Below are 24,616 nucleotides of genomic sequence, written 5' to 3' on the forward strand. Positions count from 1 at the left end.
GCTCAAACCTTTCCCTCCCCCCCAGGGGTCTCTGAAGCGCAAGATCAATCACTGCAGTGATGTCATTTAATGACGTTCATGACATCATTGCTATTATGTCATGAGATGTTCACAGTTCTTTAAGAGCATCCTCTAAAGCATTTAATAAGGTCGAATGATTTAACGAGAGTAGGAAATGTCATAAAATGACGGATGACGATTCAGAAGGAAGAACCCGGGCTAGTAGCAACGCGACGCAGCTTGTGTGGTTTCACTGATTTATTACGAGCCTTCTATTGGACGGCTACTTTAGCCAAAGCTCATTTGGCTGTCATTCCGTGCTATTGCGGCGCATGCTGCCGCAAACCCTGAAGGCGGTCCGCGCGAGCTGCGGGAGCTCACTTCTCCGCTGTGAGAAAGCGTGGGCCAGAAGCTAATTATATTTGGAGACGCCGAGAGCCGTCTGTAACTTTGGCGGAGTGGGTCACGACATCACTGTTATTCCACTGCCGCAGGAATACTGGGCGGCTGTGCCGGGCAGTTTATGTCAACAGAGCGGAGAGAGGGCCCCGACGCGGAGTCACATCTGAAAGTGTTTTACGTCGCCCAACCCAGCCCACCGGTATTGATCCACCCTCCCCCCCCCCCCCCCCCCCCAGCACACCTGTTTGGCATTAGGCTGATTGCCTTCCAGGACATCTGCGCAGATGGCGACCTCGCCGGACCAACGCCCTTCACGCGGGGCGGCACTGTGCCAGGCAACGCAGCGACTCCGCTCGGCCCTGAACGGGCTGAACGGGCACGGCTGAGATTTAAAAAGGGGGGTAAAAACGTGCCCTGTCAGTCTGTCAGTCAGGACGTCCGGACCCGGCGTGGACGCCGCGTTCTTTTGGCTTTCTGCGGAGAAAGAGCCGCCACGCTCAGGAAATGCCTTCAGCGCGCGATGCATGCGGTGCTCTGCGGACAGCCAGGGGCGTAGCATGCTGTTGCCACTGCTCGTTTGCTCAAAAATGCTTCCTGTTTCCGTTTTGCCCCTCGAGAACTTCGATAATGAGAGTTTCATAATGCGAGTCTTGGTTGTGATAGAAGCTGGTCCCGGTTCACCCCTCGCTTCCGGAAGGGAAACGTTGTGGAAATGGCTCCGGGCCCGCGGAGCTGATCTGTGACAAAGCGGCCGGTCGACCGAAACCCCCGCTTCGCACAGTCTTTAATGAAAAACTGATCTTCCGTTACTTCCATGGCTTTCATCGCAACTTTCCTCATTGGCATCAGATGTATCCTGCTTTGATGGGTTGAAGGATTTTGTTAGCTCCGTGTGAGTAATCAGCTCGCTCTGTTCAGAGTACTTGCGCGTTATGGTGGCATACAGGTTTCTCTTTGAGGCCGACGGGGAATCCCTTGTCAGAAATGCTATTCTCGAACGACATTCCTGAAGCACAGGATGTCCGAGGCCAGAGTGAGCCTAGTGATAAGTCTCATCTGGTGTTGGGAGGATGTGTCAGATCACGTCCTCTGATCTTATTCCAAATGAACAGCCCTTTGAGTGCTTAATGAAAGGCAGAGGTGTGTTATGAAGTAGGCTACCTCGCCACATCTTTGCCATCTGTAATTAGGCCTCGCGTGGAAAATCCATTGGTAGTCATTTTCCATCACATCCTGAACCCATAACTTGTTTATTAGGGGGAAAAAATGAACTGAGATGAATCTCCTCCACACACTTGCATGTTGTTAGTCCGGTTTCTCGATAAGATGTACCAAAGCACATTCCATGAAAAAAGGACTTTGGCAGTTATCAGACTTTGCCGCAATCACTAGAGCAGCTACATTTTTAGAATTCAGTCGGAGGAATTCCGAATAGTGTTTCCCCCCCTACCTCTGATGATTGCTGCTGTGGCTCCTGTTGCATTCTGCGTGTTTTGGTGCCCCAGACAGGGATTGAGGCTGGAGCTTTGGAGCACAGAGGGGCTTTTGTTCTACCTGTAACACTAAATCACCTGGCTGGCTCTTCATTTCCCCCCCCTCCTCTCCTCTCCTCTCCGAAGAACGGAATGCGATCCCACACCTCCAGGGACCGCTTTGCTTGCCCTCAGCGCTGACGCCAGGCCGAAGTGCGGAGTGCAGAGCGCTGAGTGAGATCCCTCCCGTTTACGTCGGAGCCTACGGCTGAGGGATCTTTGCCGTTTACGGGCTCATCTTTTCCTCTTTGCCCCCCCACGCAGGTCGCCACCTACGTGCCGCGGTCCGTAAAAAGCCGAGAGACAAAGAACCGGGGGGGAGGGGGGGGACATTAGAGCAGGGGTGTCCATTCTTATACGAGAGGACAGCCCAGAGGCATGTTTTTGTCTTAACCCAGATCTGCACCTGATTCAGGTAATGAAATATTCACGGTCTTCAATAAGATCTCGATCAATACAATCAGGTGTCTTTGTGCTGGTCTGAAACAAGAACCTGCATCCGCACTGGTCTTTTTTTGGATAAGACTGGACACCCCTGCATTAGAGGAACTGTTTCTACTGGCATTTCGCATGTGACCTGCTTTGCTTTCCTGTTGTAGTTTTAATAACAAAAATTTCCGAGTTGCAGATTTTCTCTTCTTTCAAAGTACAGAGCGCCAGTAAAACCCCAAATTCCACAGGGGCCGGGCCGTCCAACCCAAACGGCAGCGGTGTTTCAGCGCTGCGTTTTGACGAGGTCGTAAAATGCGAAACCGTCCTCTAATGTGGTGCGCTTCTGTAGCTCCGAGGTACATTTTATAAACCCTCCCCCCCCACCTCCCCACAGACACCCACACACTTTTCAGCCTGTCGGTCCTTTTGAGCGTCATAATGCATGACCTCATGGCCCAGAGAAACGGCGGTATGTGTCGCGTGTGAGGAGAGCCGCGGTGGCTGAGCGCAGGCCCTCGAGTGCGTTTCAGCGCCGCGCTGTCCGATGTGGGTGTGGCTTGTTCTGGGGTCGGCGAGGCGAGCGACAGGCCCTCCCTGTACCCCGGAGCCAACAGGGGGACCCCCCCCCCCCCCCCCCCCACTCCCTGACTAAATCGGCCTCGCTATAACGTCTCCTTCCTCTGCCCGTTCGCCTCTTAATTAGCGAGGAGGCGCACACAAAGGGAGAGCGGCGCGGGTCTTTAATTACCTCAGCGCCCGGGGTTGGCACGGGCACGTTCTCCCTGGCGCGTCCGATAGGCCGGAGCCCTCGGCTTCGCCCCGCCCCTAGCACAATGCCACCTCTGTGGCCGGGGGGCTCGGGCAGTGCCAAAGAAATGTGTAGATAAGGCGGTGCGATGCGGATCTTAAATGCCCCGCTGGTTTGAAGCTGCCTTTTTTTGCCCTTATAGAGGACTGAGGCCTTGGCCTGTTCTGTTGCTCAACAGCAGAAGTGATTACAGGGGGTGGGGGGGGGGGAGGGGGGGCGTAAGGGTAGTGGCTTGGGGTTTATGCCCCCACCACCTCCACCTCCCCCAAGTTCAGCACTTAGCCCCATGGCCTGGAGCCTGGAATGGCGGCTCCCCAATTAGCTTAATTAGCCGCGTTCTTCCCTGGGGTTTCTGCCGTCCTCTCCTGCCAGCATTACGGTGTGAATGGGCCCGTCACATCCAGCCATAGGGTGGAGCTTCCGAAGGTCCCCCACAACACCCCCCCACCTACAAGAAATGAGTGTCTTTGACGAGAGATCGGACAAAGGTGGGAACAGTTCACTGCAGCGGGATTTTTTCTGCTGCTGTTCATGCGTGAGTGGTTTGGGAGACCCCCCCCCCCCTTCGCTTTATCTTTAACGGGTCTGTGCACTGGTGGGCTGCAGAAGTCTGCTCTCTGTCCTACTGCAGTACAGTGCAGTCTGTAGCTGCCTGTTGTGCCTCTCTCTCTCTTTCCCGGCCTCTCGCTCGCAGCCGAGCTCAGCCTCCCCCCCGACGGCTTCGCGAACGCGCTCAGCGCTCAGAAATGTGCTGGACGCTCTCGCTCTGCGGCCCTGACGCTGAGAGGCGTCCTGACGCTGACTGCCGTCTGGGCGCCCTCGGCCTCCGCGCGTTTTCCTCCCGCTGCTTTGAACTCGATCCCCTGAGCCGGGGAGACGGGCTCCGCTGAGCCTGCCCGAGACCTGCCGACTGACGGGAGACCCCCCCCGGGCCAGGCAGGGGCGCCGGGTTTAGGTATCAGTCAGGTTAGCGCACACGAGCCGCGTCCGTCTCCAGCGTTCGCGGAGATGTCTCTGCGGCGTCTCGACTTGGATTCCCCTCCCCCCCCCGCCTCCCCCCCCCCATAATTCCCGCTCCTCTAGGCGTCTCCTCTGTGGGATTAGCGCACCTTTGCTCAAACGCCAGGCGTCTGCGGCCGGCTCCTTAAAAGCCTTTAAAGCCCGAGCGTGTGAGAGGAATTTAGCTGAAAGAACCGCTTCACTTCTCCTCCCGAGTTTCTACTTTTTTTTTTGGTTGTGTTGTTAAAAAAAGTAAAAAATGAGGCGGCGCTGTCTTAGAGCAGCTGTGTTTTATGTGCGCAGTTCAGAAGGATGAAGACCCTTTAATATAAACATTCTCTGGGGGAAAGGTGGTTTCCTTCACTCTCTTCATTTATGACAAAAATTTGCAGGGGGATAATTATTCAAGTTTAGTCAACAGTTTTCTGCCTCCTGAATGCATTGGTATAAAAAGGAAATCAGTTTTAGTTGTTGTGGGCATGCTAAAGTTCTTGGAAAAGCCTCCCCAATTCTCTATCAGTCCTACTCTCACCCAAGGTTCTTTTCTGTTTGGAAATTAACATTGTGTTTTAAGAATTTCACTCGACAATTCAGCAGGTAGACTGCAGTGAAATCCAGAAGATTTGCTTCTTCCTTCTTCATTTTAAGAGTCATCCTCATTCAGTGTGGCTGGCCCCAATTATGATTATCAGGCTACAGAGTGCACCGGTGGGAACCTTTCACTTTGAATGCATTGCGATTCTTATTTCACATGAGCTGTGTGATTTACAGTGTTTTTGTCCACTTGTGTTGTCCGTTGCGTTCGCAGCATCTGGGTAAAGCATTAAGCTGGTGCTGGTGATGTTTTCATAAGAAGCCCAGCGGCCCTGTGAGCCGGAGGCTGCCTGTTCCGGACTGCGTGTCATTTCACCACAAAAAATGTTTGACGGGCAGAAGAACAGGGGAGTTTACCGAACGGCGGACGCCACCGTGCCCCCCCCCCCCCTTCAGCTTTGAGCAGACTCTTCTCTCCCGTTTCCTCAGGTCAGGACGCTGAGCTGTACTACGTGAGGGACGACGTGGTCAGTCACTACGCCCTGTCCTTCATTATGCCCGTGCCCATCGATACCAACAGCCTGCATTTCACCTGGCACTCCAAGAAAAAGGTGAGGTTTCCATGACAATAAGAACAATAAGAGACCCCCCCCCCCAGTAGTGATGCTGACCGTTGCTTATGTTGATCTAACGGCTGTGCAAGGCAAAGTGTACTGAGCCAAAACTGCATTATGACATTTTGGAACTTCAATGCTTTCAACAGCCTTAATGAACAGATTGGTCGGAATGAAAACTGAATGCCCATCATGCATCTTGCTAGCAGTAAATGGATAGCAATTAGCTAATGTGTAACCGAACGTCACCCCTCGTTTCGTACCTAAGCGATACATAAGAAATTTGTGAGCTGGAATTTGAAAGGTGTCTGTGAAAGGGTTCTGAGTAGAATTTGTGTTTCAGGGGATGGAATGTCTTGTCAGTAAGGTTTATCTCTCTCTTCCCCATCTGGTACAGGTGGACTACAAGCTGGGCTTCCAGGTGGATAACCCTGCCGCTATGAGCCTGCCCAAGAGCAGCGTACCAGCTCAGGGGGAGGTGCCCCGGAGCCGTTCAGGTCTGCCGGTCCTACACCTTTCCATGCTCCCCTGCCCATTTCAAACCCGACTCACCCGTGTGACTTCAGCTCAAACCAACATCACTCATTAAACCTCAGCTCAAACCAACATCACTCATTAAACCTCAGCTCAAACCAGCCTCACTCATTAAACCTCAACTCAAACCAGCCTCACTCATTAAACCTCAGCTCAAACCAGCCTCACTCATTAAACCTCAGCTCAAACCAGCCTCACTCATTAAACCTCAGCTCAAACCAGCCTCACTCATTAAACCTCAGCTCAAACCAACATCACTCATTAAACCTCAGCTCAACCAGGCTCACTCATTAAACCTCAGCTCAAACCAGCCTCACTCATTAAACCTCAGCTCAAACCGGCCTCACTCATTAAACCTCAGCTCAAACCAGCCTCACTCATTAAACCTCAGCTCAAACCGGCCTCACTCATTAAACCTCAGCTCAAACCAGCCTCACTCATTAAACCTCAGCCCTAACCAGCCTCACTCATTAAACCTCAACCGTAACCAGCCTCACTCATTAAACCTCAGCTCAAACCAGCCTCACTCATTAAACCTCAGCTCAAACCAGCCTCACTCATTAAACCTCAGCTCAAACCAACATCACTCATTAAACCTCAGCTCAAACCAACATCACTCATTAAACCTCTGCCCTAACCAACATCACTCATTAAACCTCAGCTCAAACCAGCCTCACTCATTAAACCTCAACTCAAACCAGCCTCACTCATTAAACCTCAGCTCAAACCAGCCTCACTCATTAAACCTCAGCTCAAACCAACATCACTCATTAAACCTCAGCTCAAACCAACATCACTCATTAAACCTCTGCCCTAACCAACATCACTCATTAAACCTCAGCTCAAACCAGCCTCACTCATTAAACCTCAACCGTAACCAGCCTCACTCATTAAACCTCAGCTCAAACCAGCCTCACTCATTAAACCTCAGCTCAAACCAGCCTCACTCATTAGACCTCAGCTCAAACCAACATCACTCATTAAACCTCAGCTCAAACCAACATCACTCATTAAACCTCCGCTCAAACCAACATCACTCATTAGACCTCCGCTCAAAGCAACATCACTCATTAAACCTCAGCTCAAAGCAACCTCACTCATTAAACCTCAGCTCAAACCAGCCTCACTCATTAAACCTCAACCGTAACCAGCCTCACTCATTAAACCTCAGCTCAAACCGGCCTCACTCATTAAACCTCAGCTCAACCAGGCTCACTCATTAAACCTCAGCTCAAACCAGCCTCACTCATTAAACCTCAGCTCAAACCAGCCTCACTCATTAAACCTCAGCTCAACCAGGCTCACTCATTAAACCTCAGCTCAAACCAGCCTCACTCATTAAACCTCAGCTCAAACCAGCCTCACTCATTAAACCTCAGCTCAACCAGCCTCACTCATTAAACCTCAGCTCAAACCAACATCACTCATTAAACCTCAGCTCAAACCAGCCTCACTCATTAGACCTCAGCTCAAACCAACATCACTCATTAAACCTCCGCTCAAAGCAACATCACTCATTAAACCTCAGCTCAAACCAGCCTCACTCATTAAACCTCAGCTCAAACCAGCCTCACTCATTAGACCTCAGCTCAAACCAACATCACTCATTAAACCTCCGCTCAAACCAACATCACTCATTAGACCTCAGCTCAAACCAGACTCACCCATGTGACTTCAGCTCAAACCGGCCTCACTCATTAAACCTCAGCTCAAACCAACATCACTCATTAGACCTCAGCTCAAATCAGCCTCACTCATTAAACCTCAGCTCAAACCAGCCTCACTCATGAAACCTTGTGTAATTCCCTTGTGTTCGTAGCGTGGTCGTTGTGGTGCATTTGTGGGTGGAGACATTATGTCCACATAGCCATTTTAAACCTGCTTGCGGCTGGTGGTTGATAAAATGTAGCTTGTAGCTTCTGTGGCATTGCTGCATATATTGCTTAGTTGGATTCAAAACTCCCCACTTAACGGGAAGCCTTCTCTCCTCCTGTCTGTGTGCAGTGTTCCAAGTGGATCTCTTCTGTTCCGGAAAAATGGACGCCGAGGTCATTGTGACGATGCAACTCAACCTGACCATCCACGCCAACAATTTCACAGTCCTTAACTTCAAGAGGAGGAAAACGTGCTACAAACGTAAGACCCCTGCAGGGAAAAGCAGAAGCAAGAATCTTTTCTACATGGATTCACCGACCTTATATTACCTGGATGGGCAGATGCCTTTCCCTGCATGTCCTACCGTCCCATCTGAAGAATATGTAGAGCAGTGAATCTGTGCAGAGCGTGTTTCCTCAGACGCAGGGATATGTGTATTAACATGGACATGTGACCGCTTGAAGCCACCATGGCAAGAATGTTCCAGAAAATGCTTCAACTACAGTGATGGAACATAGTAGAGAGGGTTTTCCTGCTTCGTATATGGGGCCAGACGGGGGAGAAGCATGGCCCTTGTTAGACCCACACCCTTCTGCCGAAAAGGCGCTTGCAATTATTAATGCAGACGTTGGCTGGATTTGTTAGTTGATTAAAAGCTGTTTTATGCCACCATCTGGGAACAGGATATTTTTAACATGTCCATGTGTAATACATCTGCGGAGGTCAAAGCGTTCCTTTGTGTTGAAACGGAACATTATTCACTGTACTCCGAGAATAAGACAGAAATGGTGTGTGTGTGTGTGAGTGCATGTGTGCGTGTGTGTGTGTGAGTGCATTGTCTGCACACCCTGTTGCCTGTTAATGAAAAGCCTGTTAAATACTCAGTGCAGTGAAACCCCCTTGGCAGTTTGAGCATTATGAAAGGGATACAGGAGGAAATGAAGCGCCATTTGTCTTCAGCTGTCGCTGTTTTCAACCCTGAGGAGATAATTATAAGGGCCCCGATGCTGTCTGTGTCACATGCTCCGAGCAGGAAACAGACTAAAACTCCGCCGCCTAGCTTTGAGTGCACAAGCCAAATTAGCCGCTTGAAAAAAGCACTCATTATCATCTGACATGGCATTAAATTCACGGCAGTTTGTGAGGTCCGAGCTGCTGGTGAGGCCACCGTTATTTACAATTTACTATGCGTCGGGGAACTGTTTCAGGGCCCGACGAGTGGCCCTTGAATTGCGTTTCTTCTGCAGATGGTTGTTTGCTGCAAATCTGATCCCACTGCCTGAAGTTGCTTGATTAGGGCCATCTTTGAGTTGCTGATAACCTCTCTAAGTGCATCGTTGCGGTCCTCCACCCTGCTTAAATGTCAGTAGTTTTGGTGTCTGAATCTTAGAAAATGTTTTATTTAATTTCTGTTTGGTTTTTTTTAATTTAATTTCACTGGAAACATTAATAGCCTTCCTGAAAATGGAGGCTCTGATTGGCAGTTCCACACTAATTAACTCGCACACAGGTGGTGCTGTAATTTGGTCTACAAGGCCACATCAGCATAAACCTTTTCTCAGGCGAAGGCACTACGTGAAAATCGTTTAGCCTCGCTTTAGCTGAAAATGTTGAGCGTGGATCCTTCCGGAATGTTGTTATGAAAAGCCTGCCGTTTTGTAGAAAGCACTTACCCCAGATCTCTGTTGGAATAGCATGATGTGTCCCCGGAGCCCATTTTCTGACCCTTCCTCCTCTTCCCCCACCCCCCCCCCCCACCCCCCCTCGGATATTTGTGTTGCAGGACTTGAGCAACCGGATCCCAAGGTCCCGGCGTTCCCCAACAAGACCCTGAACAGGCCCATGTGTAAGTCTGTAGGGCCCCCGTCGTCCCAGGCCGAGCGTAGGCCCGGGCCTCCATCCCTCGGTGTCTGCCGCCATACCCGCGACACGTCGAGCCTTTCGGCTCGGTCTCTTCCCTCTGCCCGGTCTCTTTCCTTTGCTCGGTCTCTTTCCGCTGCTCGGTCTCACAGCTGAGCTGGACAGTCCAGGGGTCAGAAAGTCCTGCCATGTGTTCCTTCCACCCGTGAACTCAGCCAGCTGGTTTCACTGATTAGCTCTGCCTCCCAGCTAAAGACTTGTGCTAATCCAGGTGGTTGGACGGAAAAGCTGGGGAGGACTTTACTTTCTGCACCTGGATTTTCCGCCTCGGTTCCTGAGCCTCCTCGCATGAGGTCAGCGTGTAACGCTGGTTCTGAGCACGGGATCGAAGGCACGGGACGCAGTTTTAATGAAGCGGAGGAGCGGCGGGCGTGCCACGCTGCGGAACGCGTGCGGACAGAGGAGCCGAGCCGATCGCAGAGCGCTCTGACAGCGGAGCGTCGACGCCCTGCTCCGCTCGGGCCTCTCTCTGGCCGACTCGCCGCGGCGAGCCCGGGGCCCGGCGGGTCTCTGGGGCGCTCGCTCATTGCCCCGGCTCCGGAGAGGCCCGCGTTTCCCGCGGCGCCAGATTGGATCGAGCTCTGGCAGTCGGGACGGCTTTCTGGAGCGAAGCGCTAAGGCATCGCAACGCTCGCGCCGGAGTCGGGAGCGAGTCGGCCATATTTTTTTTTGAGCCGTAATGGTGGCGTGTCGGAGCCCCTAGCTTATTTTTCTGCCATGGTTCACTGTACACTTGGGTGGGCTGCGTGAACCACAGCCTCCCATTAAGCTTTCAGAAACATATCCCTGGGCCTGCGGGGCATGGGCGGCCCGTATGACTTCTCTCTCAGGCATTGTGGGGGAGGGGGTGCTTTCACACCGTCCTTCGCCCTCCCGTCATCCCCCTTCCCTTGGGAATGCTAAGCCTACCTTAGCCTGCGGAGAGCCCATTAACCCTTTAAGGTGTGAGATCACACACATGTTATTAGAATGTTCTTAACTGAACATTCTAATGCTGATGTGAGAATCACTACTGGTCATTGAAAGCAATGGAGTTCTTGAACACTGGCATGTAAAAAATGATCCAAAAAACCTACTCTTCAAAGGGTTAAAGATTGCATGTGACTAATGCCCCCTCCCCGAATGTGATGAATGCACTCCTCCCTCGCTCCCTGGTTTATAGAATATTGAGCCCAAATGGCAAAAAATGACCTTGACTTTTCCTTTCTGCTGGTTTCTTGTCCGCCCTAATTGGTGTGAACCAAGCCGCAGCGGTATGTGTTCGCGCATGACCACGCCGGGCCTCGTCTGTTTTAGAGGACGAGATGAGACCCTGATCCTTAGGGGATTCTGGGTGTATTTTTTCAATTAGGAGCTGTATATGGGAACCTAGGGGAGCGGTCTTCCGAACCAAGTGACTTTACTTAAGTGGTTAGGTCTAAAGCTGGGGAAAAGCCCTGTAGATCTTGAGTCTGGGCTTCCCAGTCCCTCTTATTAGAAATCCTGTGGGTGTATGTTTATTATGTTGGGATTACAGCGAAATTAAATTTCACACACACTTGACTGTCCACTTTACTGTAACTTGTCATTTACTCTCATGGAAATAGCTACATCCCTTCATTTGGCTGTTTTCACTCGTGTGTGCTGCCTGTGACACGTTTCTTCTCCCCCCCCCCCCCCCCCCCCGGCAGTTGAGAGCGTGAACGCGGCCCCCACCACCTCCACCCGGGTCTTCTACATCAGCGTGGGGGTGTGCTGCGCCGTCATCTTCCTCGTGGCCATCGTCCTGGCGGTGCTCCACCTGCACAGCATGAAGAGGGTGGAGATGGACGACAGGTGAGCGTCGCCGCGGCAACCTGGGCGCCGCAGCCCGAACGCCGATCTGCGGGGTGTCAAGCGGCACGTTTCGCCGAACCCCTCCCAGATACCCACTGACCCCTGCGAGACGCTCTAGATTTTGCTCGAGGTCTAAGAAATGTGGCAAGAATTTGATTTAGCTTCATCGTAAAATTATTTTTTCATGCATGTCAGAAACATTTATTTTTTTTCCTATTGGAGATTAAATTCTATAAGTGCCCTGTTATCATTTTCCAGAGAGGCCCACAACTATCAAATCCTCTGAATGTTATCTCAGAAAACAAGGAAGGCCTTCACACTAGTCTTCAGGAATTTTTTTTTTTTTTTCCTAATGTAACGTTTGAGGGGAAATGAAATGGGCAGGCACCAATGGTGATCACTGAGCATGCTCATTAGATTAGAGAACGGGGATGTCCACCAGGGGACTTTAACAGAGATCCCATTATTTAGACATGGCGTGTAATGGGATTTTCCCACTAATCCGTAGACGGAGGCTCCGACACAGACGGCCGTGTTTGCGTTTCTGTGAGGCTGCATTGTCCGACCGTGTCATCGGCCCTCAGACAATCTGCTCTCCAAGCACTCGTGACGAGGCGGGGCCGTCCTCCTCGTGGACGCACAGATCTGATTGCTCCATTTATGTAAGGGGGAGGCTGTTTACGGAAGAGCGGGTGGGGTGCTGAGCTGTCTGCACAGCGTGGGTGCGTTGGGAGTCGCTGTGCACACGAACGACCTCACCGGCTCCTCCTTCTCTCCCCGACCCCCCCCCCACCCCACCCCCACCCCCACCCACTTGTCTTTCAGCGTGAGTGACAGCGAGAGCTCCCAGGGCCTGTCTCAGCCGTCCACCCAGATCACGCAGTACCTGAGGGCGGACACGCCCAACAACGCCACCCCCGTCACCAGTAAGGAGCGCCGAGTGACCCACACGCACTCCACCGGTGGCGCCGCCCTCTCACTTAAAAAATGTGTGCGAGAAACCACCCCCCCCCCCCCATCCTTTTAAAATACTGGCCGCGTCAGTCGGTCTGTACCCTCCTTTTCCCTTGCGGCTCCTGCGGTGACATCAGCACTGATGGGTTTACACGCTGTCCGCTCACGTTTGTCTGTGTGTGTGTGTGTGTGTGTGTGTGTCTGTGTGTCTGTGTGTCTGTGTGTCTGTGTGTGTGTGTGTGTGCGTGTGGTAAACGCGAACAAGCCTCAGGTTGTAAATCGCCTGTGCGGCTTGCTCGGCCTTGTAAAGGGACGAGCTGCCGCCTTTGCAGCCGAGCCCGTAGAGGGAGGCTGTGTCGGAGTTTCTCTGCCTCTCTGTGTGGCGTGTACTCTATCAGGGTCTGAAATGCACAGTCTGTGTTAAATCTCTCAAACCTCTGGTTGATATCGCTATGCCTCCCCCCCCCCCCCCCCCCCCCCCCCACACTGGCCCTGGAACGAATGCGTGGCCAGTCAACCAGTCACACGTCTGGCTTCTCGTGCCCCCCCCCCCCCCCCCCCCCGCCGCTGAGCACACATTCATTTGCCGTACGAGATAATCGATCGTAAGCAATCTAATTGGCTAGACTCAAATCAGAAGCTCGTGATAAATAGCTGAAAATTCTCTCTTGTTGAACTCGGCCCCATTGTCCTTCCTGTAGAGCCGACGAGAGGGAAAATTTAGCCTCCTTCAAAGCCTCTCCCTGGAGCTGAACTCGAGCGAAAAATAGCACGGCCTTAGTTCAGCTCTCAGGAAGTTCAACAGATTTTCTTCGGGGTTTCTCGTGTTCATTTCACTTTCAGATTTTTTAGTACGTTTCCCACTCACAGCCAGTCACCACCGTTACAATGAAACGCTGAGAAGCGCTTTTGTGCTGGTAGTGGCGAGGCCCGGTTGTTGGATGTCCTCTCGCTGTTGAGCTGTCGATGCCGGACACGTGTAGACTAAGCTTGACGAATGCTCAAAAACATCTGGAAGATTTGTAACATTACACCAGATTTCATTACATAATTTTCCAGCCTTTATGAGGCTTAATCATTCCTACACTGAACCGGTGTGAATGTGCTCTCTGGCCGCTGCACGCAAGATGGCTGGCGGAGAAAGAATGGCTCTTCGTGAGAGGCCGAGGGCCCCAGCCCTTCTCTTGTCTGTGATCATTTGTGCCTTCGAGTTAAGGTGAGAAAAACTGGCAAATTAATTTCTTTGTTCAAGAAGAAGCCTCTTGTTTTTTTTAGCGGCAGGGACCACAGTTGGGGTCCGTGCGTGCCAGAACGTTTCAGTTCGGTGGCACAAGTATGCAGCGGGCGTAGACGGTAAATCGCGACCCGGTCGGGTTTGGCAGAGCGCGGTTCGCGCTTTTGAACGGCATTCTTTTGACAGTTTGATTGTGCTCACGGTTTATATTTGGAAAATGAAAGCCTGCCGTGTTTTATCCTGGGACAGAGGGAGTGCTGTTTTGAAGTACTGCCCTGTCAAAGTGAGGTTGAAAACGGAACGTGCGGAACATGGTGTTTACATTACTCCCTTTGTCCCTTTCTCTTGTGGGCTGAAGCGAAGCTGCATAATTGTGGGTCTTGGTTGAAAACCGGTCAAAAAAAGAAATGCAAAACGACCACGATATGCCTGGGCAGATGGAAATATGTTGTATACAGTTTACCCCTGACCCTGGATCAGCATTTAGTCATGAGTTCAGCTGTTGAGCTCAGAATTGAGATTGGTAAATCTTAACCTGGATTGCTTCTTTGGGTCTTCGGTCCTAAAATGTGGAAACACTGACCAATCAGCTGAGCTCCTGTCTCCTTTCCTTCTCTTCCTCCTCCTCCTCTATTCCTTCCACTCTTTGGGGCCTTTGTGTTAACAAACTGAAGTCTAACACACGCGGAATGTCGTTTTTGCCTTTTTTATTACCCGACTGACTTATTTGCCTATTCTTGCATTCCTGTTTCTCATTTGTTTAGAATTAATCAGTTTTGTTTATAGATGTATTATTTGTTGAGTATTACTGAAATAAGGTGCCAATTACCTTCAAGGTAATGTTTGAAAATGACTGCTTGGAAATGCTTGGATGGTGGAAGACTTGGTGTATTTTGTCTCCACCTTGTGGAACCATTGAGAAACTGCTACATTATCAATTTTTAAATGATCAGTTTTGGTCGCTTTTTTTTACATTTTAATATGATGAGAGCATCAAACAATCATTGGGAGTCTTCTCAAATCTAGCTTGAAGAGGTAAAATTTAACTAAACATATTTTACTGTCAAGACATATGAACATGGTTTGACACCAGTTAATTTAGATCCTCTGTGTATCATATCATGTGATACATTGTTTAGCACACAAATTTAAATTTCAAAAAGAAATTTCATAATATAAAAATTGGAATAGGTCTTATTTGACCATGTTAGTTGCTTTTTCTAAACCTGCTTTTTATGTAGCCTTGGCTCCAAAAATGTATGTATAATCTAGTCAAACTGTTCTTTGCAGCAGAGGTCGAAGATACTCATCTTATATCTTCCGGTTATAGGAAACAGATGTCTATCTCTGGACTTTATCTTCGAACCTTATACAGAAATGCTGCAGATTTTGCCCAAGGCGAGCCCCGTGCGAGCACATCTACTTATAAAACCGCCTCCGCCATTAAGTATGCCGGCCTCCATGTTATCCCTAATGCATGATGTCAGCATTCGGGGAAACTGTTTTACTGTGTGGCTCACGGCTGGCCAACTGTGTTCCTGGTGGTCTGTCATCCCTGCAGGTTTTCACTCCAACCCTGACAAAGCATGCCTCATTCAGCAGCTAGAGATCTGGTTGAGCTGCTAATCGGTTGAATGGAGTGAGCCAAATTAGGGTTAAAACAAAGACCTGCGGGACTCCAGGAGCAGGATTGGGCAGCCCTGCTGTAGCTGGTCTCCTCCTTTGGGTCCCCCTGTCCGGTTTGCTGAGACGCTTGACCCACCTGCCATTTTACCCAGCCTTTAAGCTCCCTCTCTATCACCCCCCTCCCCACCCCCCACCCCCCCCTCTTGCCATCAGACAGTCAGCCTGGTTCTGCACCCATCCTCCATCTCGCTGCTGCCTCCTTCCCCAACCCCGGCGCCCCCTCCCACGAAACCAAAAGTAAGTTCCCCCCCGCGCCCTTCCGGAAAACACCGAGAGAAAAATGAAGGACGCAACCTGTCCGGCCGGAACTAACCCTCTCCTCGTCCTCTCTCTTCGCCGGCACTAGGCTTTTCCTTTACCCTACTCGTGTGTTATTAATTTGCTCATAACAAGCACCCTGTCCAAAGGCACCTTGCTTAGGTCAGATCTTTACCACAGTACCCTACCTGATATTTGAACCTGCAACCCTGTTCGCTCTGTTAAACAAAGTACTCACTTTTACCTTTATTTAGCAAAATAGGTCACCTGATGACTCAGTTGGCAGTAGAATCAGTGCTATGAGGGAAAGCAACACTTTGCCTAGCACTGGCCTGCCCAACCCTGTTCCTGGAGATCTACTGTCCTGCAGGTTTTCACTCCAACCCTAACAAAGCACTTCAACTGCTAGAGATCTTGTTGAGCTGCTAATTTGTAGAATCAGGTGTGTCAAATTAGGATTGAAATGAAAACCAGGACTGTGAGATTTCTTGGAACAGGGTTCCACAGCCGCGACCTTGCGAGTTGGATACAGCGCAGAGGTGGGCAACGAGGGCCTTATCTGATTATGGTTTTCGTGTCAACTTTTGGCCTTATCACTTAATTACCCCCAACATTTTTCTTGATAAGCTCATGAGTGACAGCCATGAATGACGGCCTTATGTCCCCATATGAAGCGCTTTACTCTAGAAGTAGCCGGCTAAGCTGAGGTCCGTAGTCTGCCATTTTAGCCTTCAGCGCTTGAGGAATTCCTTGCCTTCGAGGATGGTCCCAGCGTATGGGTTACTGACCTCACAAAGGAACAAGGGACAAGCGTGCAGGTCATCTCTTAGACTTCCCAAAGCTTTCATGGTTTCAGAGTAAGCTTAGTTTGGTAGAACCTTGTTTCTTCTTTTTTTTAAAGAGCAATGCAGTTACAGATAGAGATGCGAACACAGTATGGAAGTGGCAGGAAATTGACTGCCCCAGGCACACGGGGGGGGGGGGGGGGGGGGGGGGGGGGAATTCATGTATGGGTTGAGAGTTGGGAGTCGGTCGCCCCATGGACTGCACCCCCTGGTTTCCCCGCTTCCTGTAAACAGCATGCTGCTACTTCAGCAGCAGAGAAAAGTGCTTGAGTTCGGCCTGTACGTGATATGGAAGTGCTTTTCTTTAATATCAACTTCCATTTTATGGTTGAACACCATAAAATTCATGATTGCCATGCTCAATGTTAAAATTTCTCCTTTTTTTGGTGTAAATATTAAGCCCACATGGTTCCTTTTCTGGTTTACTCTGTACTACTGTTCACCTTGAAGCAATTCCCTATCCCAGGATTTTATAGGGATGCCTACACTATTAGATGTTGCTACTTGCATGAAAATAATAATTTTACCTTCATTCTATAGTGACTCCAAGCAGACAGGTGTCCGAAACAAGCTCTTACAATGAATAGTATTAGATTTCTGAATTTATTGCTTGTGGCACAAATACCCTTTCATTAGGTAGAAAATAAATTATTTATTTACGTACCATAATCCTTTCCCTTCAGTCAATACAATGAAGGCCTTCTTGTATTATTGAACATTCTGATTGATAAAATATGTGAACGTGGTCATTTTTTATATATTGATCATTTGTATCGCGGTGATATTTTATGACGTTCTGTTGGTTCAATGGCTGCTGCATTTCCTTGTTATGAAAGACGTGTGCTTTGATGCAGTTTTCTGTGTGACCACTGGGAGGCACAGAAGAGCTGTTCTAGCACGGCAAATATCGACAACGTCTACACCTATTTTTATACAGTCTATGGTCTACACCAGTACTCAAATCTGGCCCTCGAGGCCAGTAGTACTGTTGGTTTTCATTACTCCCCTCTAATCAGGATCTAATCACTGATTTAAATCTCATGCACCAGTTGAGTGTAATCTCTGTCCAATTGAACTGTAGACTTGGGCAGACGAGAAACCCAGCAGTACTACTGACCTTTAGAGCCAGATTTGAGTATCTCTGGTCTACCCTAATAATTCTAAAGCTACAGTAACCTCAGTCAATGAACAGTGAGCCACTTGGCATGATAAACTGCAACGTCACCCAGGAGAGAGGTCAATATTTCTTGGAACTGGAGGTTTGGTAGAAATGCAGTGAATAATGTATTATCTGCGAGCGCAATATTGTCAATTGCGATAACCATTCCAAGAATGTTTATTGAGCTGACACGGTAATTTAACTGCAATTTGAAAACATTAATTAATTTTCATTTTAGGTACCCTGCCCATTTCAACGGGTTTATGATCCTTAAAAGTAATTAAACACGTGATAAACACCAGAAGACCTTGTAGATAAGATGCAGCTCGTTAATTCTTGGGCAGTGGTTGAAAACCTGTTTTGCTGTACTTTAATCCACCAATCAGATGGTAAAACCCTATTGGACATGCACGGCAGTCACCGCCAGTAGAATGGAGAAGCGGGAACTTGTCACATATGAATGCACACATATGACATCTTTTGACAATGAATTCTTTCATGAAAAATAATTCAGAAGGCTCATGTTCTCAATTCTCGGGTTACGCTGCCCTTTTTGCGCATGACACCTCTCGTTTTTCATTGGCGAAAAGCGCCTGTAACCGCCGCTGTTAATCTTGTGCTGGATGTTCGTAAATGACCATTCAGCTGAGATATGATTGCTAATGGACAGAGCTGCCTCTCATCTCAGTGTTGCTTTCCTTTATGGGTTGCACGCGTCTTCAAATATTTATTCTCACAGAGGGTAGTCGCTGTGTGAAATAGCTTGCCGGGTCATGTAGAAAGAGGCAGATACTGGGGGTTTTCAAGACGAGCCTTGATGCAGTACTGGATCGTATCTAATTTGCCGGTAAACGGTGAGCACTATGTACGCTTTAGTGGTAGGCAAGTGGCAAACATTTTCTCTGTTAATTAACAACACACTTTGATTTCGAACGGCAATGGCCCCACAAAGGACTAGCTACTTGTGCCGTTCAAATACTAAACTGAAAATATGACGCAGTCGACTCTCACCGCAAGCTTCTCGTGCGCACGTTCCGTTCATTTATAAACGGCCGTGTTGACATTACCTGCCTGTTCGTTTTGTCACATGGCGTGTTGGCGGGTTTATTTATCGCGGTCCGCGAGCCAGCCGAATAAACGACCGTTAGCCTGCATGCTATAAAATGAGTGATCTTTCGGCGTACTGGGCGCGTGCCCTCCGGCACCTGCTAAGCTGTGAGGGATAATCAGTCCTTTGAAGGTAAATCACCAGGAAGACTGATAAGACAGAATTGCATTGAACTTGCAGAAGCTTGAACGATTTTTAGCGGACGGGGCTGTACAGTCAGGGGAGTTGCATGGCAGTGTGGCGATATATGCTCTCATTATATGCTCTCATTATAATAATGATGAAGTTGCAATCTTCATCCTAGTTGATTTTTATTCATCCTTATGTTTATTCCTCAACTGTTCAGTGTTGTTTGGGATGTTAGGACTGTTTTGTCTGTCTGATCTGTTGTTTTCTGAGTTTATTCATCTCTTTGTTAACAATCTGTGTGTTTGTGTATCTGCGTGTGTGCGTCTGTTTCTGTGTGCGTGCGTGTATGTGTGTGTCTGTGTGCATGCGTTTTGCGTGTCTGTGTGCCTACTTGTGTTCGTGTGTGTGTGTGTGTGTGTGTGTTCATGTGTCTGTGTGACTCCTCAGTCTACCCTTCGCTCCGTATCGAAAAGAACGACCTGAGGAGCGTCTCGATGCTGGAAGCCAAGACGAGGGTCAAAGACATCGCCATCTCCAGGGAGAGGGTGACACTGCGAGACGTCCTGCAGGAAGGTACGGCCGCTCCCCCGTCAGACCTCCCCCCCCCCCCATCCCCATCCCCATCCCTCTAACCCCCGCCCCCTCCCGTCCCTGGCGCCTTCTACGGAGCGTCCAGCAATTTCACTCACACTTTAAAAAAAAAAGAAAAAAGAAAAAAAGAGTTCTACAAGGCAGGCCAAAAATGGGCAAAGTAAAAGCAAATGAGAACAAACAGCAGCCTTTCATTTCACACAGGTAAAGATTTATGGGAGATGAAAGTGCACCCTGCCCCTCAGTAAGCTTATTTCCAGCACGCCGGCACAGGACTACACAAAAACGGGTTTGAGCTGCACTCCCGCGCTCTGCTTCAGGCCGAGCTCGGGGAGGACACGTCTTCCCCGCCCGTGACCGTTCGACCGCGAGCCACACATCAGGATTTCTGCATTTGACATCGGGTCTAACTCTCTGCACCTCTGCCAGGCTCGCCGGTAAACACTCGGAGAGATCAAAAAGTCCTCCCGTGGCTCACTTCCCAGAAACCACCACCCCCCCCCCCCTCAGCCCCCTGCCCCCCCCCCCCCCCCCACTAGAGGCGAGCGCGCGGGCGGCCCGGCGTGGCGGCCCTCCACGCTCATTTCGCTGCCGGCGCCCCCCAGCCCGGAGCGTGCGGCGCTGGTCTTTCCGAGCACGTTCGTAAACAGGGCGACGGGGGGGGGGTGGCGGTCCGAGCGCGGTCACCTACCCCTGGCGCGCCGCCAGATGGCACGGGCCCGTCCAGGAAAGGCCGACGCTGTGCCCGTCTCGCGGCCTTGCCCCCGAACGCAGCCTGAAATAGTTTCTGCTCCCTCCACTTCCCCTCCCCCCTTCCCCCTGATTATCCAGAGAGGAGCCTTGATTGTTATTTCTCTCTACTACTCTCCATCTTCTGCCTGTTCAGTCTTCCTGACCAGAGGTGGAAAGTCCCAGGGGTCAGGAAGTCCTGCCGTGTGTCTCTTCCACCTATGAACTCAGCCAGCTGGTCTCTCTAATTAGGCGTACCTACTGGCTGAAGAATTGTGGTAATTAGCAAATCCAGGTGATTGGGACAAAATACTGGGGAGGACTTTTGTTTCCTGAACACTTTTATTCCCCACTTCTGCTCCCGACCCTTGCATGGAGAAGTCTTTACGTATGCATGTGTGCATAAATATATTAATATGTAGCAGTAGTGTTACAGTATATACAGCTATAATGAATGAAGTACATTGTAAAGCAGGGGTATCCATCTTATCTGCAAAGTTCTTTCTGTTTTAGCCCAGCACTACACAACACCTGATTCCACTAATTAACTAATCGTAGTTTTCAGCGAAGACTTAATAAAAAGACTTAAGTTGAATCCGGTGTCTTGGCGTTGGGCTAAAACAAAAACCTGCGCCCACATTTGCCTTTTTCGGAAGGTTGGACAGACCTGGTGTAGACTTTTCCGTGCCAGGGGCGTTGTGGAAGGGTAGTTGGCTGAACTCACCCAACGTTACGACAGTAACAGTGCTGATCGTCTCGCGCAGAACCACCCCCTAGTGAAACTCCAGGCCTCCCTGAGCTTTGGATGCAAGCACAGTCCCCCCCCCCCCCCCCAGCACCCCTCCTCAGGGGGAGAGGCACGCAGGGGAGTCGTACTTTCCGTGCCTGTCGGCGTCAGCCGCGGCGGTTCCCGCTCCTGTACACCGACCTCACGCCCTCGTCGGCACGCCTTGAGCCAGGAGGCGGCTGTTTTTGCCAAAACCGCTCGCATGTTCGGTGTCCTCCCCGCTGATTGTTCCGCCTGGGGAATCGGAGCCCTGCTGGGCCAAGATCAGCCGGCAGGCACCGACAAGCGGGACCGCGGTGGGGGGGGGGGGGGTGGGGGGTTGGAGAGGAGGAGAGCGGGTGAGAGACCGACACTCACTGCCACTGCTCCTTTCGCTTGAACACAGAGCCAGGAGTGCCTACAGGCCTACATTTCATGCCTTACATGCACCTTTCAAAATGGCCATTTATAAATGTAAAAGCTTATCTAACCTCTTCAGATCCTGATTCTCTTTTTTTTTTTTTAATTCTTTTTCTTCTTTCCCCCACAAACTGTCCCAGAGCAACAAGGGGAGAACGAAGAACAAAACAGGTTTCAGAAATGCGCGATAGGGTTGGAGCGCCTGTGGGTCAAGGCAGATTTACTTCCTCCTTTTCACCAGGGTCACTGCAGTTCACCAGAATGCTCTTTCTGTGGCAAAATGCCAGTTAAAATAGTGAGCTCTCTCTCTCTCTCTCTCTCTCTCCTCTCCCGCAGGGACGTTCGGCCGCATTTTCCACGGCTTTCTCCTGGACGAGAAGGACCCCAGCAAGGAGAAGCAGGTGTTCGTCAAAACGGTGAAAGGTTTGTGATTTACCAGTACCCCTATTTTCTCTCGCGTTCAAAAAGGAAACCCCTCTGGTATTCGGACGTGCCTGCCATGTTTTCCCACGATTCGCTGGGGAGCTTTTTTTTTTGGAGGATTTACGGACCTTTCTTCAGTTGTAGGGGTGCGCGACCTGTGCTTTGGCTCCTGTACGCACCTAAAATGTGGTCACATTTTCCAGATCGCACTACATTCGTTTGAAGCTTCATTTAGACAGCAGTGGTCTCAAACTCCAGCTCTGGAGGGCTGCAGTCCCTGCCGGCTTTTGTGATTTCCTTTAAATCGGCAGACACTGGAAATAAGGTGTGCCGACTCTTAAATTGACTTAAATGAAACGGTTAAGTGCAGGAACACGTCATAAACCAAAAGCCGCACAGCTGTCGGGTTAAACTAACAGTTACACATCCCTAGGCGCGGCTCCCGAGCCAGAACGGAGGATATTAAACCTTGCGGAGATGACAGTCTGGTTTAGCATTAACTTTGACTGCGTTTTATTGCCGTGCTTTGTGTGTTGTGCTGGTAACGGTGCTAGTCATCGTGTGTGGGAGGCTGCGTTACAGCGCTGTCTGAGAGCCGGCGTGGACACGCCCGTCTAGGTGCAGTCACCTTCGCCGTACGCCCCCGACGCCTGCGAGACCCCGTTTTTCCGACCGCGAGCCTACGGGACAGCTGGCGCAGACGAGCTGACGAGTCCCGTGAGCTCATTCGCCGATATTGCGCGGCCTGTGCGCGTCTGGTGCTGTCGAAGGTCCTTCAGCGCGCCGGCGCCAACTTCAGTTAGCCTGAAACCGAAGAGAAACCAGCAGCCCCCCTGACCAAATTAGTTTTAGAGGATTGTACTCAGGAGTAGCGCTTTGTTGGTCAACCACGGCCCAAGTAGCTGGCCAATACAAGCCCTCATGTATGCATGAAGCTTATGTATGAGACCTCTGTGACCTGGGCCAGACAGTATTGGTTCAGTCCCATTATCCAATCGTGACTCAGTAAAGCGACTGCCAGCTGGCCGCCTGTGCATCTCCGGGCCTGGCCCAGAGGGCTTCCCGAATCCGGACCACCCTCCCCATCCCAACAGGGCAGGGCCAGGGCCGGGAACATGGAACAGCCACGCCAAGCTTGGCCGCGATGAGCCCCCCGCTTCCTCCTCCGCCCGTCCCGGAGCAGGAAACGTCGCCGCCGCGTCTCTGGGGCGCACGCGACGGTTAAACGGGCGCGCCCCTCTCATCCCCTCGCCCGTGAATAAAACTGCGTTTCCTGTTGCGTCGCGGCCCGCTAAGCGATATTGACACGGTGCCAGTTAGAGCCAAACAATGGGCTTCTGGGACACGTGAATCACTGCCTCCGTCACCGTTCGCTTCAGGGTCAGAAGAGATGCTCGTCTCCCGTTTCTGATGAGGTCTGCTCAGAACCAAGAGCAGGATTGGCCTTGTTGATCTAAGTCCTTAGGGGAACCTAAGGTGTGGAAAATGTGTTGAATGTTTGATAACTAGTTCTGGCTTTAACACTGGGAAAAGAATAAGAAAGTGTAGCGTGACAAATGAGGGATAGTGGAGGAGAATTTTTGGCAAAGTGAAGTATTTAAGATGGGAAGGTGTGATTTGACAGCATGACCGTTCATGGATACGCAGTTCAAATCCTGGATGGCCAGGAGCCCTGTTTATGACTAGGCCTCAAGCTCTGTTTTGAAATTTTAAGCCGTTGTGTGGGTTGGATTAGTTTTTACCCAATTCGCACCACAGGTTTGCACAGGAAACTGGAGCGTTTGCAATATAGGAGTGGTCAGGTTTCTGAGATTGGGGGTTTCAGGGATTTCAAAATGGTTGACCCAGAGCGTTGCAGAGTTCACCCCCTCATGAAATGTTCTTTCAGTATCCGCTGTTTGTCCGGGCCTGATAAATTAATTAACATTTTAACAAAAAAAAAAACGTTCCACAGTTGTAGAAATTGTCAGTCGTATTATATGTAATTTAACACAGTCATTCTACCATTTAACACAGTCACAAATTCAAAAGTACCGTTTACCGTTTTACCGTTTAAATGGTTGAAATGTCTGTTAAACGTAAATCTGTAAATCTGTGCATTTTTTGATGGTAGTTTTAAGTCGCTGACTTTGTTCTAGGAAACCCCTTTACGCGTTCTCTCTGAAGCCTGAGTCCGTCGCTCTCTGGAACTGACCCTTTCCCCCCTGCTCTCGAGTTAGCTGTTAAGCACCTCTTCTTTTTTTATACTGGCTGCAATCTGTTTGAATGGCTTCGAGTGGCTCTGGTGTGAAGTGAGCACTGGCGTTGGTATAATGGCGATGTGACTCCAGGTGAAAGCAGCAGCAGGTGAAAGTGCTCGGCGGTAGAGTGGAGCCAATGCAAATATGGATTTATTACATTCTGACTGGCAGAAATCAAGAGCGCAACCCTGAATACCGGAGAGCTCCTCAGGAATCCCTCGTGTAATGGCTCTGCATTAAAAACAGCCTCTCTCTCTCTCTCTCTCTCTCTTTCTTTTCTCTCCCCTCCCTCTCCCTCTTTCTCAGACCACGCCTCAGAAGTCCAGGTGACGATGATGCTCACCGAGAGCTGCAAGCTGCGTGGCCTACACCACAGGTGAGACAGGCCAGGCCAATCGCACGCAGACGCTGCATGTTCCCACTGGAGCAATTGTATAATTGTATACAATTGTATACAACATAAATGCTATGTAAAAGTTGTGTAAGTCGCTCTGGATGAGAGCGTCTGCTAAATGAATGTAATGTCATGCAGCCAGGCCAGCAAGCCGATCGCCGAGCAGTCCTAGCATTAGCGTCTCTCAGCACACCCACGTTTGCATGATTTGAATG

General features: G+C 50.2%; 1 protein-coding gene and 1 long non-coding RNA gene across 4 annotated transcripts in view; one reads left to right on the forward strand and one right to left on the reverse strand.

The window, feature by feature from the left end:
* The window catches only part of ryk (receptor like tyrosine kinase), a 57,257-nt gene that overhangs the window by 16,230 nt on the left and 16,411 nt on the right, over positions 1–24,616 (forward strand). Inside the window, exons 2-11 of one of the 2 annotated variants that reach the window (XM_035413505.1) lie at positions 5,197–5,318; positions 5,719–5,818; positions 7,860–7,991; positions 9,514–9,576; positions 11,321–11,465; positions 12,291–12,391; positions 15,493–15,576; positions 19,286–19,411; positions 21,681–21,767; positions 24,314–24,383. In XM_035413505.1, coding sequence (XP_035269396.1) covers positions 5,197–5,318; positions 5,719–5,818; positions 7,860–7,991; positions 9,514–9,576; positions 11,321–11,465; positions 12,291–12,391; positions 15,493–15,576; positions 19,286–19,411; positions 21,681–21,767; positions 24,314–24,383 — 1,030 coding nt within the window. The remainder of the gene's footprint in view (positions 1–5,196; positions 5,319–5,718; positions 5,819–7,859; positions 7,992–9,513; positions 9,577–11,320; positions 11,466–12,290; positions 12,392–15,492; positions 15,577–19,285; positions 19,412–21,680; positions 21,768–24,313; positions 24,384–24,616) is intronic. The other variant, XM_035413506.1, reaches the window with a different exon arrangement.
* Positions 6,698–7,390, reverse strand: LOC118225316. 2 transcript variants are annotated; one of them, XR_004764803.1, is made up of 3 exons: positions 7,379–7,390; positions 6,948–6,991; positions 6,698–6,797 (listed from the first exon to the last, which is right to left on the reverse strand). It is a non-coding gene; the product is annotated as an uncharacterized LOC118225316 (long non-coding RNA). The 2 variants fall into 2 exon arrangements; XR_004764802.1 differs by lacking the exon at positions 7,379–7,390 and adding an exon at positions 7,319–7,329.

The sequence above is a fragment of the Anguilla anguilla genome, chromosome 4 (assembly GCF_013347855.1).
Source record: "Anguilla anguilla isolate fAngAng1 chromosome 4, fAngAng1.pri, whole genome shotgun sequence".
Classification (NCBI taxonomy): Eukaryota; Metazoa; Chordata; class Actinopteri; order Anguilliformes; family Anguillidae; genus Anguilla; species Anguilla anguilla.